This window comes from Myxine glutinosa, chromosome 2, assembly GCF_964187855.1.
Source record: "Myxine glutinosa chromosome 2, kmMyxGlut1.1, whole genome shotgun sequence".
NCBI lineage: Eukaryota > Metazoa > Chordata > Myxini > Myxiniformes > Myxinidae > Myxine > Myxine glutinosa.
In genome coordinates, this window is record NC_136262.1 from 77,764,492 (window position 1) to 77,778,451 (window position 13,960).

Below are 13,960 nucleotides of genomic sequence, written 5' to 3' on the forward strand. Positions count from 1 at the left end.
ATCATGACAATGTTGCCAATTCATGGTTCTGTGATGGCCAAAAATAACCAAAGATAGTGATATATCTCTTTGGTGCAGCTTTGATCCCCAGTTTATGGATGCCATACCCAACCACTCACGCGCTTGTGCCGTCAGAGTCGAGCTTGCTGGCAGTCACGTTCCGCTTGCCGAGGATCGATAGAGTCCTCTCGACACTTCCTAGCTCCACCGCACGCAGTAGTCTCTCATCATTTTTGGTCCACTCAGTCCACTACGAAAACCACAGCAAGGACAAAAAAAAAAAAAAAAAACGATTTTTTTTTTGTCCAACTGAATTGCAGCAATACAGAATGGTTTGTAGAAGAGCACACACAGTTCTTTCAAGGATGTCTTCAAGACAAAGACCACACCTTCAAATCAATGGATTACAGAGAGAGGCCCAACGTTTATTGAGATAATTGCACCTGCCTAGGGTTGCAAACTCAGGTTTTGAAATGTATGCCAATAATATATATATATATACAGTATATATACATATATATATTAAACAACACTGTCCATTTAAGATACTACAACTGTTAACCTCTTTAATTAACTAAATAACCCACTGGTGCCAAAACAATGTTGTGCTTTTTTAACCACACTTTATCAACATAACACAGCCTCGCTAATCATAAAGATACATGTATGTGGCGAATTTAGGTGTCAACATGCAAACCAGCTGTGTGTTGTACCCCCATCACCAGGCATGACACTTCAACAAAGAACTTCTGTGACTCCGTGGGATTGGCTCAATCTGTGAACTTTCCGACCCAGATTTCTCCGAATGGAAAATCCTCTCTTCTGGAAGTGGTGGTGGTGGTTCATATACAGCCTGTGGATGCTTGGCTGCATTTTTTTTCTGGGGGTGCAGATGTGCCAATGGTGCAATGCCCCCCCACCCCTCCCCATTACCAGTCAGCTGCTACTCATTTCGCCGACCTCGGAAGGATGACAGGCTGACTCAACCCACCTGGTGTTAATTCAACGGCTTAACAGGGGCTCAAACTCAGGACACTAATATCCCAAGCCAGCCACCTTAACCGTGAAGGCAACATCAGGCTTCTGGAAGTGGTAATGACAAACCTACCTGCAAATGTTTCCTGCTCCAATGGGTTAATCTGACTATATGCTTTTGAGACAGAGAGTCAACATCTCTGGCTATTCTCCGAGAGCTGCCTCAGCACTGGTGAATCTGGCAGTTCACTCAGGCAGATTGGGAGGGACTGCAAGCAGCCATCTCACTTAAGGCTGGTCTCCTATAATCGACTACCCCTTATCTTAACTTAGCCTGGGAATTATTTCACAGAAACCTGCTCTCTCTTATGCACAGATCAATCCCATCTCAGCTTCAGTTTTTGTTTTGTTTTGTTTTTGTATACAAGATCGAGGCTCGTGAAAGAGCTAACATTAATCACACAAAAAGTCAAACCGACACAAAAAACACAAAAAATAAGGGGAGCGGAAGACAAGATGGGGAGAGAGGGGGAAGGACACAAACACAACATTTGAGAACAGGGACATCGGGAGAAATGTGGGAGGGGAGGGCTTGGGGGGAGGTGGGAGAGGTATAAAACATATGAACACTGCAAGGATTTCCAGGAAAGAAGTTGGAAATTCCAAAAAAAAAAAAAAGTATCGGGTGAATTAGCAGGGGTAGAAAACACCAAGGTTTTGGATGGGGGAAGATAAGAGATGGTGGTGAACAGCTGTTTTAAAGACCTGGAGGGAGGAGTGGGATTGAAGGGAGTGGGGGAGTTTGTTCCAGAGGTGGGAGAAAAGGGGAATGAAAGAGTGAAGGTGAGCAGAGAGCCTAGATTTTGGCAATATAACCATAAGAGGGTTGCAGGCAGATCTTGTGCGACCTGAAGGAATATTTGGGAGGACAGAGCACAGAGACAGCCGGGGGAGCAAGGCCGGAGAGGAGTCGGTATAAGACAGAAAGACCACCAACCTGCCTGCGGTGAGTGAGTGAAAGGCCCTCGGAGTTAACTTCATCGCAGGAGATTCCAATGATTCTGAAAGCTTTGGTTTCAACAGCGTGAAGCCGAGCTATGTGTGAGGCAGGAGCACCAGCCCAGAGGGGGGAACAGTATTCCATTGAGCTGCGGATGAAAGCTTTGTATGTGGTGAGGAGCTCAGTTGTGCCAAGGAAGGACTTCGCACGACGGAGGATGCCCAGTCGGCGACTGGCTTTGGAGGCCAGCTTGGAAATGTGGTTTTCCCAAGAAAGATCATGGCAGATAGTGAGACCCAAAAGCTTGAGCAACAGAACTTCTTGGAGAGGAATGTTGAGAAAGTAGATCGGAGGGTTTTACAGTCGGTCTTTTCGGAGAGACATTGTAAGAGTGTGAGATTTGTCAGGATTGAAAGACATGTTCCACTTGTTTGACCAGTCTGTGATTTTGTCCAGGTCTGCAGAGAGTGAGGAGGCTGCAGACTGCCGATCTGAGGGATGAGGAATGGAGCAGCAGATCGTGGAGTCATCAGCAAAGAGATAGAGAGGATTTTCCAGAGAGTCGGAGAAATCATTGATGAAGACCAGAAATAACACAGGGCCCAGAACACTACCTTGGGGAACTCCAGCAAGAACAAGAAGGGGAGATGAGAGAAATCCATTCAGGGCCACACGTTGCCTACGACCAGAGTGGAAGTCCGCAAGCCATGAGTGGAGATTTCCATGGATACCATAGGAGGAGATTTTGGTGAGCAGAGCTGGGTGCCAGACCATATCGAAGGCACGTGATATGTCAAGTGAGACAGCTCTGATTTCCTGTTTGGCATTGAGGACCTCCATCCATTGTTGAGACAGCGGAAGCAACATGTCCAGAGTAGAATGACCTGGTCTGAATCCAAATTGATGATCAGAGATCAAGCCATTGGAGAATAGGAAGGATTTGATATCTGAAGCAATGATGGATTCCATGACTTTGCTGATAATTGGAAGCAGGCTGATTGGTCTGTAGTTGCAAGGATCTGTTTTTGCACCTTTTTGTGTAAAGCGGTGATGTTTGCTGATTTCCAAGATGCTGGCAGATGACCTTGAGCAAAAGAGGGTGAAAAGAACAGAGAGGGCGAGATAGAGCGGCAGAGCAGGATTTTAGGACCCGTGGGCTGATGCCGTCTGGTCTAGTTGCAGAATCAGAGTCGAGGTTTGACAAAAACTTCTCCACCTTGTCAGGAGAGAAGGACACAGAGTTCAGGAGCAGTTGGGTTCGATTGGGAAAGATGGGAACAGAGAGAGATGGGTTTGGGACACAAGATTTTGAGGCAAACACAGAGTTGAGGCATTCGGCTCTGTCACGTGCGGTGTCAACTGTTTAGCCATTTGAGGTAAGGGAGGGGATGGAGGGGGAACAACACCAGAAACCGATTTGACCAGACGCCACCAGGATTTGGAGGAAGGAGACAGGTTTGAGAGTTCAATCTTGAGTGTGGAGAGATAGTGCTTCCTGGCACTCCTGAGGGTAGACATACACTTGTTCCGAGCTTGGTGGAAGGAACTGAGATTGCCTTCAGTTGTATTTGCCTTCCAAGAGGCAAAGGCAAGTTGTTTTAGGGCAACTGCCTCACCACAAGATTCAGTGTACCATGGATGGGAGGAAGGGTAAGACAACTGAAGATGAGATGGGATAAATCTGTGCATGACAGAGAGCAGTTTGCTTTGGAAGAATTCCCAGGAAGAATTGATGTCAGAGGCAGTAGAGATGGGAGACCAGTCCAGATGATTGATGGCTGCTTGCAGACCATGCCAGTCAGCCTGAATGAAATGCCAGACTCGTCGGCGCTGAGGAGGCTCTCTGAGAATGGCCAGAGAGATGACCACTTTAACAAGCACATGATCAGAAAACCCGATTGGAGCAGAAGAAGAGCAGCAGACATTTGCAGGGAAGTTATTCATAACTAAGTCCAGAAGAGAAGATACTCCATTGACTGAGATCCGGGTCGGGAAATTGACAGATTGTGTCAGTCCCAATGAGTCACAGAAGTCCTTTGCTGAGGTGCCATGGCTGGTGAGAGATGAACCTACACCCAGCCAGCTGGCATGATGACAGTTGAAGTGAATATTAATATATAATATTATCATACCTTTCCCAAACCTGTCTCCTTATTCTAAAACCTGGTGTCACCTTCAAGTTTGTTTTTAGTGTAATCACTTCCCTCTACAAATCGCACCACAGCCAACTCCACTTGTGAGAAGGCCGAATGCCTCAATTATGTGGTTGCTTCTAAATCTTGTCTTGAACCCATTGCTCTCTGTGCCAATCCTTCCCAGTAACACTCAACTGCTACTGACCTCTGTCGTTTGCAACTGAGAAAGTGAAGGTTCGGGCAACCCTCAACTCTGATCATGCAACTGGACCGGACGGCAACAGCTCACATGTCCTAAAAACCTGCACTGCTACTTTTGCACTTCCCCTTTCTGCTCTTTTTACCATACAATTTGGCCTAGATCATATTCCATCTGCTTGGGATCAGCCAACATTATTGCATTACATGAAAAGGTGCAAAAACTGATCCCATTAACTTAAACTTACAAGCTTACTTCCAATCATGAGAAACGTCATGGAATCCATCATCGCAGTTTATATTAAATCATTCATTTTGTCCAACAACCTCATCTCAGATCACCAATTTGGATTCAGACCAGGTCATTCTACCTTAGACATGCTGCTTCTACTCACCCAACAATGGATGGAATCCCTCAACGTCAGACATAATATCAGGACCGTCTCTCCAGACATATCTCATACTTTTGATAGTCTGGCATCCTTGCTGCCTTGCTCTCCAAACCTGCCTATGGCAGCAAAGGCCAACTCCATACATGGCTGTCTGACTTCCTCTACTCTAGTAACCAATGTGTGGTTCTCAACGGAATCCTTTCATTTCCTCTCCCCGTCAAGGTTGGAGTACCCAAAGGCAGTGTTCCGGGTCCAATCCTATTCCTAATCATCGATAACGATCTCTGACTGCATGGAAAATCCCATCTACTTGCTGACAACTCCACTGTCTGCAGTTTTAAACAAAACAAAAAAACATTTTACATTGGTAAAAAGTACGGGACTTCCTGCATAAAATTGCATTACTTTTTAAAAGTTTCAGCCCCCAATTATATTTTGAAAATACAAGAGACCGATGGAAGAGCTAAACAAAGGGTGGACAGTTATGGGATGGGTGCAAGTGTAGAAAAAAAACTGGAGGATGAATACAGGATTGGTTGCTACCCTCAACACTTGAAATATGATCAAGATTGAAATGGCACGATTAGACGTGAAGCAAAATGGATGAAATTTAAAACTGGAGGCATATGGACATCGACATGAAAAAAATGTTCATTGATGAGAGAGCAAAACATATGGTACAAATCCAAAACCATGATCATTTCTACCCTCAATGACCCCTATCTAAATCCTTCCACCTTGCAATTTTCCAGTTTTCCCTCTTTGGAGATTCTTCTGTATCCATCTTGTGAACCCAATGCATGTGTATTTGGCATCATGGTTTTATCTGTTATGTCCCGATCCATTCAGTGGCCTAGCTGTTCCACTAGTCTTGACTATGTTCAAATATATTTTAAAAATTTTTAAAAGGGGGCGTCTGGGCATCTGCCCTCGGAAGTCATTTCTTCAACAATAAATAATTTCCAAAGTGAATAAAATACTGTTACATTTAACGTAGGAAGGGAAAGGTTGTGTTTGTTGTGAAAAGGAACTAAAGTTTCGGTAGTCGGAAGAGTGGGAAGTGGCGTCTGAGAATAAGGCGGTGATAAAAGTCTCTCCTTCTTCTTCTTTTCTTCTTGTTCTTGTTCTTCCATTTATTGGACGATGAGCTGAGTTTGAGAAAGCAAGCTTTCAGGAGTCAAGGACGTGCCCGCAGCAGCTAACACCTCACACAGAATCTCTCCGATCTTTTATTCTATTAAAAATCCAAAGAAACTGCCGAGAGATGGGGCCAGACTTGAAACGACCAATGGGACAGCCCGAGATGACTGCTCTCACCCACACACATCCTGCAGATTGGGATCACCTCTGAGCCAAGCAACATCATTCCGGATGAAAATAGTTCACAGTCACACCCATGGTGCTCCAGTTCAAGCTAATGCATCGTACGCCCACAATTTCACATTTGGCTTTCAGTATACCGATAAGGTTTGTGGGGAAAAGAGCCGAATGATGGACAAAAACACAATGGAGCAAGCAGAGGTAATATAGCATACGCCCGCCAGCTGCCCCGCCCCCTCTGACCCGCCCCCCAGCTCAGAACCACAATAAATAAATATTTATGTTTAATGAAGCACAAAATGTTTCAGGGATATTTGAAGTTCTGTAAAAATTGTGAAAATTTTATTGCCTCAAGTCTTTTTCACCTTTGCCAAGCTATATTGTGTGAATGGACTTCAAATGCACTTCCATGATATATACGATATATTTTCAGCGGTTAGGCCTATACAACAAACTTTCCCAAAGGTTAAAATATAAACACTCTAGTTTAAAAGGAAAGGTAATTTGATGTTTGCCTCAGTCCGCTGTTTACTGCACATATAAATATTTATTTCTTCCACAATTTCCTGGACCTATTTCATGCATTTACTGCTAATGGGACAGGTTCAAAGGTCAAACAAATCCCTTGCCAATCCCAAGACGTTTCATACATGTACTCTGTTCCTAATTGTTGTTCCATTAGCTGCGACAAACGCTCTTTGCATTTGCAGACATTTCGCTTCATTTGACAAAGCCGCCGTTTCTTCACGACCTCTTCTCTGGTCCAGCTCCCTCATCGTTACATATTTCTACAGCTACACCTGGATAAACTCCCACGATCTAAGCTCACTGCACACCTTCACTCCTTAGGCCATCTTTCATCCCATTTGTGGAACCGCTTTCCTGAAGCTGTTCATTTCCACTCTTCCCTCTGAGGATTCAAACAAGTGGTGCACCATCATCTCATATCACCCCATCCATACCCATGATATTTCCTACCACAACTTGGTCTACCCAACCCAAGCCTCTTACTTACAGGTTACTGCGTTTCCTCCACACATTTATTATTTTATTTTCCTCGGCATTCGTTGCCTTGCTTATTGCATTTCAAAGTGGCCCTACGGTTTCCGTTACCTGCTCGTCACATCACTCTTCAATGAGCCTCAATCTTGACCAGACAAAGTGACATAATGGACGGAGCATCCGCTCCGAGTCTGGAAGGTCGAAGGTTCAAACCCTAACAGCAGAGTTATGCTTTTAACTCTTTTAAAACCCACCACCAAACTTTTAAAATGGTACATGCTGCACAGACAAACAGCAATACTTTGGCCACCATTGCACAGGCTTGATGGGCCTAATAGCCTCCCATGTTGAAGTTCCTTACAAGCTTGAAGTAATATTTAATTCAGCTCATCAGAATCAATATAATACCGCTTCATATTTATGACAACCATCTTGTCCTAAAAATCACTCGTGATCAGTGATCTTGATGTGAAATCTTGATTAATTTGAGTAAACGAGATTTGACATTCCTTGCACAGACAAGGCTTTTAAACATCAAATTTATTTTATTTTTAGCAAGTTAAAAAGCCTAAACCACAGACTACATCATCCTCCAGGTGCTGCTTGACGATGAGTGGCCATTTTGCAATTGCTGCCAAGCAGCTTGCCTTCTGGCCTAGGTGCAAAACAACTCAAGATACCGTACTACTTCAGAGTAAAATAGATTTGTCTCACCTGCCAAACCTTAGAGAACAAATGTACATCTTACTTGGACTAAAGGCCACACCAATAAATTAGGGTTAAAACAATAAGAGTGAAAATATGCAAAAATCCTAGTTGCAACACAAGGTGAGCTTTATGTGTTAGTAGGTTAAATCTGCCAATGACAAATGAGAGGTTCGATTAAGTGTAACCCTGAACACCGTACTTCTGCCAAACATCAGACTTGCAGATGGAGGAACTTAAAATAAACCCTTTTCCCTGGTCTGCTCTTCCAGCCATCTGCCCCTTACTATCCATCCGCTCCAGGTGATATGCGTCCGAGGTATACCATCTTAGTAGAACTCTTAAATCAAGGCTTACTGTTCACCTCCATTCGTTTGGTCATCTTTTTAATGAGCTGGCCTGATGTGGTGGCATACTACCCATCTTGTGGATCCACCTTCATTCTCGTCAATCTCATTCTTTCCTCCAGGACGTAAAGTTGGCGGTGCACTTCCATATAATGAGACTATCCCCATCCCTATATGTGATCTTCTCAACCCAAACCAACCCTACCTGAACTCACCCCCTTTTACTTGGAGTTTTACAACATTTCCTTCCCCATCTTCACTCTCTTCCCCATTTATTCTCCCCCCCTTGCTGTTATATTGCCACACTGTCAGTGCGTTGCTTTCCATGAGCCCGACTAAAGATAAGAAAAGTAGGCAGCAAGCTTGAAAACCTCTCACTTTCCCATCGCAGACAGGTCGGTGGTCTCGGTCTCTTCTACCGCCTCCACTCGCTGTGCTTCATTCCCCACCACACCCCCTCCCCCCACAAAATTTTGTCTTCAAAAACTCCGCAAGGCACACATTACCCAACGCCAACCCTCTTCTGGTGAAACTCCCAAAAAACCCTTCTGGTGAATCAACTTCAACATTCTCTTCAATCTCATTCTCCTCTCCAGGTAGGAGTCCGGCAGTGGGAGGGTGTAACCCCTTTTCGACTGATAAAGTTTTTTTCTTTGCTGATTATTTATCATTAAGACACATATAATGAAATCCAGGTGGGTGTAAACCTCACACCCTTGGGGAAATTGAGAAAAATGACAAAATCCAAGATGGCCACCATAAAATTCGTAAAATCTACTTTTCTCCATATTATGGTTACTAATTGACATAGAAACGTCATCAAAACATCTTTTTATAGGATTACAGACATGATAAGTCCGATTGTGAGGTCAGTATTACGAAAAAGTACAGGAAAAACAAGATGGCGGCCATTTATGCATCAGAATGGATGCCGAAATTGTGAAAATTACATTCTAGTGACAAGCTACATAGAATGCAATAATTAAGGAATTATTTATGAGTCTTATAAACACATGATGAATGTCTTTTGCAGTTGTGATACAGACACATCAAGACAAGAGTAACACACATCGTGAATTCTATTTAATAAAAGGATAAGATCAATAATGACTTGCACGTTCGATGTATTTTCAGATGAAACGTGTATATTCTGACGCCCCTCTTTCCGGGATTTCGATAAATGTAATAGCTAAGGATTTCAAAATTATAAAACACCATATGCTCAATCATATTATGTATGTGTCATTTCAGTTCAGCAATGGACGAGGGATGAGTATTTAAATCACGCTACGGAGAAGCATGTGACAACAAGTCTCCTTGTGTAACCAACTCAGGACCGGCCAGAATACAATCAATCATCCAAGCAGGCAGAATATACAAAGACAATTTATGGCAAGGCCTCGAAAGTCAGCTTGCAGCAAACCCAAGTTTATCTATTCAATATCACAAGAACTGTGTATCAAATACACATCCAAGTCCAACTTGGCGACCATTCTCCGTCGTGCATCAACAAGTACCGAAAACACAACTGAAACCGTTCCAGCAGCAAAGCGTTTACGTTGCTCGTCAGTGCCTTTTGACCTCTTACAACACCGTTTATATTGTGCAGACATATGCAATGTCACCAAGGACGAGAAACATCCTGAACGGTGGCGTCCAGCATATATGTGCAGATCAACACATTCAGACCAAAGACACAAACCTTACAAGCTTTACTTGATTGAGAAATGTGATACCCGAGGGGACAAGTGGGGAGAAGATGTGAAGCATCGTGTACAGGGTGCCCTAAGTGACCTACACGCAGTGGAAGCACGATATCACAGAGACTGTACGAGTCGATTCTTCGCAAACAGAAGCTTAGTTCGTGAAAACAATGACGCATCGACAACAGAGGATGGTACCTGTCCAGATTTAGCACTTGATGCGATTATCAATGTGCTGGGCGATGACAAAAACCGCATTTGGAACTCGATTGAGTTGCATCAGGAATACCTTAATCACAGAGGTACTGTCTTGAGTAGAGCCCGCATTGTTGTTGCTGTCCACCGTCATTTCTCTGGAGATCTGCTTGTTCTCTCCTCGCCAGGATTTGCAAGTATTATTACCTTCCGAGCTAACACTGCTGTTATTCTGAAGCTCGTCAAGGATGCCGACGAGGACGACGTTCCGACATTCATCGGGAAAGTCGGCAAGCAAATAGCAAAAGAGTGTGCAGCCATTGTTTGGGACAAATCGTCTTACAACACACATATTGATGTGAACACTGTAGCAGAAGCTGTATCGAGTACACTGTTAACATTACTGACAGCAATATCACCGAAACTTACCAACTCCTTACCAGCTATGCTGATCGGAAGTATAATCACAAGCATGGTGACCAACGGACCGACGGATCTCCAGGTGGCACTCGGGGTTCTGATGCGGGACTCAAAACAACTAATAGCTCACATGTATGACTATCGTGTTACCTGCAGCTACGACGAAGTCCTCCGATTCAAGAAATCAGCTGCAGTCGCTGCAGCTCGCGACCTAAGTCGACAGGGAATTGTAGACGCGAAAGAAGGCCTAGTTCCAGTGATCTGTGATAACTTTGACACAGACATATCATCGCCAAATGGAAAATCATCAACCCATTCTCTGGCAATGATCATCACACAACCAACAACCAGCGATGAGACGAATGTGCAAGACACAATCAGACGACTCAAAAAAGAAGATTTAAGTAAGGCAATCGTTGAAGAGGTTGAGGAACAGGGACTTTCTTACTATTGCCAACAGAATCCCCCCATGCCACGAAAACCTACTACATCAATTTCTGCTGAATTCCTAGCACACCAAGATGTGTCTCGAAGGCGAGCTGAAGATAATGATTTTGCTTTCTCCCAAGATATGACCACACACAACAATTGTCCAGAATATAACGGCTATAACACTAAGATGTCTCGAGAGCAAGGACACACTTTGAAACCGAAGATTAAAGTAGTATATCTACCTTTGATTGACCTGCCTCCCGCTGACCCATCTACGATGATGCTTGCAATGAAGAAAGCCCAGAAGGTGTCTGAAGAAGTAGAACAAGAATATGTGATATTCACAGCTGACCAGCAACGATACCGAATAGCAGCACTTCGTGTCCAGTGGGAGAATGAGGCACAACTGGGCAACGTCTATCTGAGACTTGGTGGCATGCACCTGCTCATGAGCTACTGTGGTTGTGTGGGTACACTAATGGCTGAAAGTGGTGTAGTAGAAATTCTAAGCACTGCTTATAAAAAAAACAACCAAGAAAACAGAAAAAGATGTTTTAATGACATATAATATGGAGAAAAGAAGATTTTACGAATTTTATGGCGGCCATCTTGAATTGTCATTTTCTTCAATTTCCCCAAGGGCAAGAGGTCTACACCCACCTGGATCTTATTACATAAACCCTTGTGAGTAATAATCAACATTAAAAAAAAAACTTTATCCGGCAAGAAGGGTTTAGGTGAGAAATGGTCGTTTCACTGCCGGTCTAAGGTCTTAAAGACACCTGTTCACAATCTCAGATCGCCCCCATTCCAAGACGATTTTTTTTTCTACCCCGATCAACTCCTCCCCCACAACCCCAACCCCAATCCCTCCTCCTTCCAAATTTTCAGTTTTTCCTCCTGAGAGTTTCCCTCTGTATCCATCTAGTCCACTCCATGCATCCGCTCATGAACCGCCCCTCCCCCACCCCCATCGTTTGCCCAAGTCTCCCTCTATCTTGGCCTTTAACTCCTCCGTTGGTGTATCCCTCACCCCGTCCCCTCTACTGTTCCTCTTGTTCTGTTACGTCCTAATCTGTTTTGCGTTTAGCTCTATGGGGCTTGGCGCTGGATCCGAAAAAAAAAAATTGTTAGAGACAAAAAAACAGATAAAATCCAACATATGTTCCCAAAATGTAAAAGCTTTTCTCATCACTTTTTGAATCTACATGGTTTTATTTTCTATTTATTTTATACTGGGCATTACAGGAAGCTATTTAAGTACAAGCCACTGCTGAAGCCTCATATGCCCATTTTCCATGTCTGTTCTACAACAGAACTCAATTTTTCTTCAAATACCCATTAAAATGTACCCTATAGTGAAGTACATACTTTGGCCAGTACAACATCACAAACAAAGCCTTTGCTTTACGATGCTTTACGATGCAATCCACTACAATACGTGGATTGTCAAACATAACAATGTTTTTTGTTGAAGGGTCAGAAAATGCCAGAACAACAACATTTTAAAAGATGAAATTTCCTATGCCTTTGGGATTTGCAACAGGAAAACAGGCGCTGCCGTCAAATGCACAATGCAATTTAAACGGGGGAGGAGGGAAAGGAAAATAAATATACTAAATACAGGAAATGATCTTTGGATGGTAAAGCACATTTAACTCCAAACACCACAATTTCATGGGCATCACAATACACCAGAAGCATGATGGTTGTGCTCAGCTCTTTAGAATCAATCATGGTGCAGGATCATATCACAGGGCAGGAGCTGGGTGCCATCAGACCCCTTATAAAGGGGAGAGGAGGAGAACAGCAACAGTGTAAAGACAAAAAAAACTTTTGGTTCCAGAATATACATCCAGGTCCGTATCACGTGACCCCGAGCTGCTCAACATTGCGTTGGAATGCGAGCAACATACATCATGGACATTTACTCAAAAAATAGACATTTGTGGGCAACCACTGAAAAGGGCAGTGTGAATGCTTAGGTGGTTTATATATTTATTTATATCAGCAAGTACAATACCACACAATGTTCAAACTAAGATAGGGCATCTCTTTGTTGAATATTCAAATATGGCCAATTTTGGCCCACCCGTGGCACCCAAATGGTCTCTATGCATTTCCTTTACTTTCCATCCATCAATCAATTCCTTTTTTCCTACCAAACCTTCCCATTCTATACCCTGTCCTTCCACATTCTCCAAAACTTCTCTCCTACTCCCTTCTTTCCTCCCTCTGTCTCGCCTTTTCTCAACATCCACATTCAGGCAAACACTTGGTTTTGTGTGTTCTGCTTTGGGAAGAATGAAAACGGTTTTTCCAAACTTACATCAGTTCGTTTAAACTTCGCTTTCAGGCTTTTCATTTTTTTTTTTCTTGGAAAGCAGATCTTGAACAAAGAGAGAGAAAAAAACAAAGTTAAAATTAGCACATTTTTCAACAAGGACCGCATTCAAAGTAACAAACGACTTCCAAAAACGGGAATTTCGTTTTAGAACACTCAAGTTTCATTCCATTCGTCCAAAGTAACAAATAAACGTCTCCAAGAAATGTTGTTCGAAACGTCATTTCATTGGATAAATTCCATCGGTAGTTCACGTTTCATCATGTGTACACACATACAAAGCACCTAAAAATTCTTTACAACCTTTAAAAAGTTTGCTTTATAATCTGTGCGTTTACAAGAGAATGCACAGATGCACCGAGGTGTGCCAAACCAGGTATAACAATTACAGCATCAATACACATCTTGGGGAGGGTTATACTTTTCATTTGCAAGTTCGAGTTGAATGAACGTCACGTGATAAAAAAAACGTCACAATAAATAAACAATACTTCATTTAATAAAGTCCAATAATCTTTCCATATACATCAATGCTTCAAACATGAACTTCATAAAAGCATACCTGGGCGCAATTAATGGGACGCTTGGGTGGTCAACTGAAAATGACGAAAATTCAGAGAAATCAGAAAAACGGATGAAATAAAAGAAAAGTCCAAACAAAAGTAGGATCAGCACGGTGTGCTGCGCAAGAAGACCAAAAGCTGCCGGATCAGGATTCCAACCCGACCACAGAATCGAAATCACTTCTAACCTCCACCCTTCCCAAACCCCGCACGAAACTTACTTAACTCC

At 43.2% G+C, this 13,960-nt stretch overlaps 1 protein-coding gene across 1 annotated transcript in view; it reads right to left on the bottom strand.

The window, feature by feature from the left end:
- The window catches only part of RAI14 (retinoic acid induced 14), a 172,066-nt gene extending 158,106 nt beyond the window's left edge, over positions 1-13,960 (bottom strand). The window contains exons 1-3 of the mRNA XM_068105032.2: positions 13,731-13,960; positions 13,154-13,213; positions 120-250 (exon numbers count right to left, since the gene is read on the bottom strand). Of these exons, the coding sequence (XP_067961133.2) occupies positions 120-250; positions 13,154-13,189 (167 nt within the window). The 5' untranslated portion in view covers positions 13,190-13,213; positions 13,731-13,960. The remainder of the gene's footprint in view (positions 1-119; positions 251-13,153; positions 13,214-13,730) is intronic.